At 38.0% G+C, this 3957-nt stretch overlaps 1 protein-coding gene across 1 annotated transcript; it reads right to left on the reverse strand.

Moving 5' to 3' along the window:
- On the reverse strand, window positions 1-2388 carry LOC122017436 (transcription factor bHLH63-like). Its single transcript, XM_042575057.1, has 8 exons — window positions 1402-2388; window positions 1105-1308; window positions 965-1030; window positions 808-876; window positions 658-726; window positions 402-581; window positions 160-251; window positions 1-86 (listed from the first exon to the last, which is right to left on the reverse strand). The coding sequence occupies exons 1-8, from the start codon at window positions 2239-2241 to the stop codon at window positions 56-58; spliced, it is 1551 nt and encodes a 516-aa protein (XP_042430991.1). The 5' UTR covers window positions 2242-2388; the 3' UTR covers window positions 1-55.
- Window positions 2389-3957: the final 1569 nt, after the last annotated feature.

Genomic DNA, 3957 nt, shown 5'->3' on the forward strand with positions numbered 1-3957 from the left:
TGGGGTTATACACATAGGCCTCTCTCTTTTATTCTGGAATCACAGAAGTTAGGGTTCAATTTTCATCTGATTTGCTTGCATTTGGTCTGCATTGGAAAGTTTGACATAAACCTCTGCGTTAAGAGTATGACTTAATCCTTAGTTATCTGATACAGTTACCGCGAAAAACTTGCAGAGAAGGCAGTCTCTTGGTTGTGTCGGAAGACAATCTGAGCGACACTTTGCAAATCGTCTTCGCAAAAATCACCAAGCTGAGAAAGGAGTAGAACTCTTTTGGTTAGTGATCTATAATTCATAGAAGAAGCCTGAATCAAGAATTAAGATTGGCACACTGAACTCTATGAAGATGAATAGCAAGACAAGTATCCAATAACTTGTATCATGGCTGAAATATTCATTACCTGAGAGGTAGCATCTGACAATCCATAGAGGGGAGGTAGTTGCACGGTTCGAGAAGGGGGATTTACTAACTGTGATTCGAGGCCTGAAGTTTCAATGCCCTGAAGAGGATATGGATATTGTGCACTTGCCATTTCTGAAGGATAAACTGGCTGCAGCATAGTTGCATGTTCTTGATACATCTTAATAGACAGACACACACCAACAATTAGGGCAGGCATCACTTGAGCTCGGCATTAAGAGATTGTGGAAGCTTACTTGTTTAAGAATGAGATTGTCCATGTTGTTGAGTTGGGGATTCAGTGTAGCCAATTTCATGGAAAGGAACTAAGAACAAAATCAAAAGGATTCTAATGAAATTTCAGCTCACAAGTTGAACAGATTTCATGCAATCTAAAATGCTGATACCTCGACCTGTCGTTGCAACGACTGCACATAGTTTATGATTTCGTCGAGCATTACGGCCTTACCAGTGACCTGCAAACCATGATCCATTCATAAAAAATTTTACAGAAAAAGTTGGCTAAGATCCAATACACCTGAAACTTGCAGAGTTCAATAGTACCTTGTTGCAACCAGGAACAAGATCTTGCAGGAACTTCATCCTCTTGCTGATCTTCTCTCTTCTCACCTGATGAAATAGATCAGCCATTAGAATTGAAACCTGAAACAAACAATGAACGTTGCAGACTCTTAGCTGCTGACCCTTTCAGCTAGGCTGTGAGCATCAGTAGCTTGCCCCCTTCTTGCCCTCACATGGATGTAGTCCTTAGGCGGCTCAGGCGCCTTATCGTCATCTTCTTTGCGAGGTTCTCCACCCACATCCCCATTCTGCTCAGTTTCCATCTTAACCACTGCGTTAATTTCACCTGGTTTGTATCTCTTTGCATCAGAGTTCTCCTCTGTCATCTGCACTTGGAAAATTTGAAGTTCTCCAGTTTTACAGATATGAAATTGCAACGAATTTAGCAAAAGGAGAAACGAGAGAGAATTTAGTCGTACATTTGGGGGATTTGTGGCGGAAAAGAGTGAAGGCGCTTCCTTTCCCTTCCCTTTTCCGGCGACGGCTTTCCTTTTCCTGGCATTGCTATCGCTGGCGCCTCTCAAGGACGATGCCTCCTCGATCGATGATTCCTCCCGGCCATTTCCGAGCTCAGATGCCTCCGACGTCAAAGATGCCCGAAATCGAGACCTCATCTCCATCTCCATCAGGGCGGCGCCTAATACTTGGGGTTCGTTCCCGTTTTCCGTCGCTCCCATCCGAGATCCGGAGAGAGACTTACCGCTCGAGGCTCTCGAGAGCTTTCCGGGAGTCTCCGGGAGGAGCCCTAACTGCCCTGCGAAGCTGGCAGAACTCATCCCTCCGCCGCGTGGAAGCCTCGCGGCGCCCTCCGCGAACCACGGGTCGGCCGATAATGGCATGAATTGGCCTCCGGGCGATGGATTCGCCGGCCCTGGGAATCCTCCTCTGCCCTGCACCGGGTGATCCCGGGCGGAATGGTTGGGCTTCGGAGGGGAGTTCAAGGGGGTGCTGTAACACGAGCTGTGGGCGCTGTGAAGTTGAGATACCAAGGAGAACTCACCGGAGTTGCAGATGGTTCCCAGACGCCCGCCTAGCGCACGCATCTCGGCGCCGTCGGAGGCCGCCAAGTGGGAGGACTGAGAAGAGACGAGTGAACTGAGCGCCGTCTCCAAATCGGCGTCGTTGGACAGCGGCGGCTGCTTCCAATTGAGGTTGAGCAAGCACGGCAGCGACTGACCGGCGGCGGCGGAGCTCATCGACGGCGCTCGCTTGGCGACGGCGGAATGCCAGTTGGAGCCCCAAAATGCGTCGTTCTCCATGTCGATGAGTTCGAAGCGGAAGGAAACAGTCGATGGAGAGAGAGAGAGAGTGAGACAGGTGAACGGAAGAAGAAGAAGAAGAGGAGGAGGCGGAGGAGGAGGAGGAGGAGGTGAGCCACAAATCCAAACTAAAACTCAATTTCAAACAAATTCAATTTAAATTAACGAGAAAATATATATATATATATATATATATATATATATATATATATATAATTTATTAAAAAACATATATCATAAAAAAAATTGGGAACAAATTTACCATCTAATTTTGATTTAAATTAATTTCTAAAGAGCTATTTTAGATAATAGAGTTTTTTTACACTGGATAGTTAAATCTTCAAATGTCCATATTTTAATCATTTTAAATAAAACTACCGTAAAAAATATCAAAAATACTATATATTATTATAGTTTTAAGCAACACTACTCACTACTTAATAATTTTGTTGAAAAAATTTTAAAAATAATATTATAAGTACATAAATCAAATAATTAAATGTGTTTGCCTTTATTATGTTGTAAAGTATTCAAAAGAATAAATAAAAAGATGAATTTTATCAGAAATAAATATTTTGTAAATCAATTTTTAAATGTGAATAAAATGTCCTTCAAATTTATTCAAATAAGTAATAATAATAATAATAATAATAATAATAATAATAATAATAATAATAATAATAATAATTAAATGCGTTTATATTGACATCGCAATCATTGGATGGGAAGTCAAGGAGTGCAATTATTGTAGTTTTGCTTGGATCAAGGAGTATTTTGCGGAGATTTAATTGTACACAGCATTAAAAGGATAGATTTGACCACTAAAACGACCCGCTCAATTAAATGTATATATATTTATTCATAAATCATGAAACCATTTTTTTTTTTTAAAAAAAAAACTTTTTGGCAATACTTTGTATTTTATTTGTTGACTTGGCTAAAAATAATTTTATAAAAAAGGGGGAAAATTATTTTTAAAACCATCCGTTCATATAATTACAAAAGAAATGATCACTCTAATAAAAAAAAAATAATTCTAATTAATTTTATTGACTATTGATCAACCTGACCTCATAAAAAATTTTCACGGATCAATAAAATAAATCAGAAAGCACACAATGATATAATTAGTTCATATACAAGTATTACAGTCAATAAATTTGAAATGGATTCCTAATAAATGTAAAATGCAATATTGATTGTCTCAAGACTCTCAACCCCTCTTAGCATTGATGTTGTTATTTAACTCCCTTTTAGAGATGCTCCTAATGAAAAAAATGATCTAGAATTATTATTAATAATAATGATGATGATTTTTTCTCTTAAAACTTAAAAGACCATTCCACTAATTGTATTTCTTTAAAAAAAAAATCAAGGTGAGATGTCACTTGGGTAAAATATTTAGGTGTATTTTGTTTAAATTATCATACATAATTTTAATTATCTAATTAATAAGTAAAAGTACTCACATCACTAAGAGTATAAGGAATAAATATAATCTAATATCATATGGTTCAATTTTTGAAATACTCATTTTGAGAGAAAAAAAATTAGAAAATCTTCCTTTTAGTTTATTAAGCTCGGAATCACTCATCTAAAATCTTACACTTCTAATGTAATTAAATTCCAAATTATATCCCCTTTACTAACATGACGGATATACTCTATTACTTAGAAATTAGTCATTACTTAATTAAAGAAGATTAAATAATATAA

This window comes from Zingiber officinale, chromosome 8B (assembly GCF_018446385.1).
Source record: "Zingiber officinale cultivar Zhangliang chromosome 8B, Zo_v1.1, whole genome shotgun sequence".
NCBI lineage: Eukaryota > Viridiplantae > Streptophyta > Magnoliopsida > Zingiberales > Zingiberaceae > Zingiber > Zingiber officinale.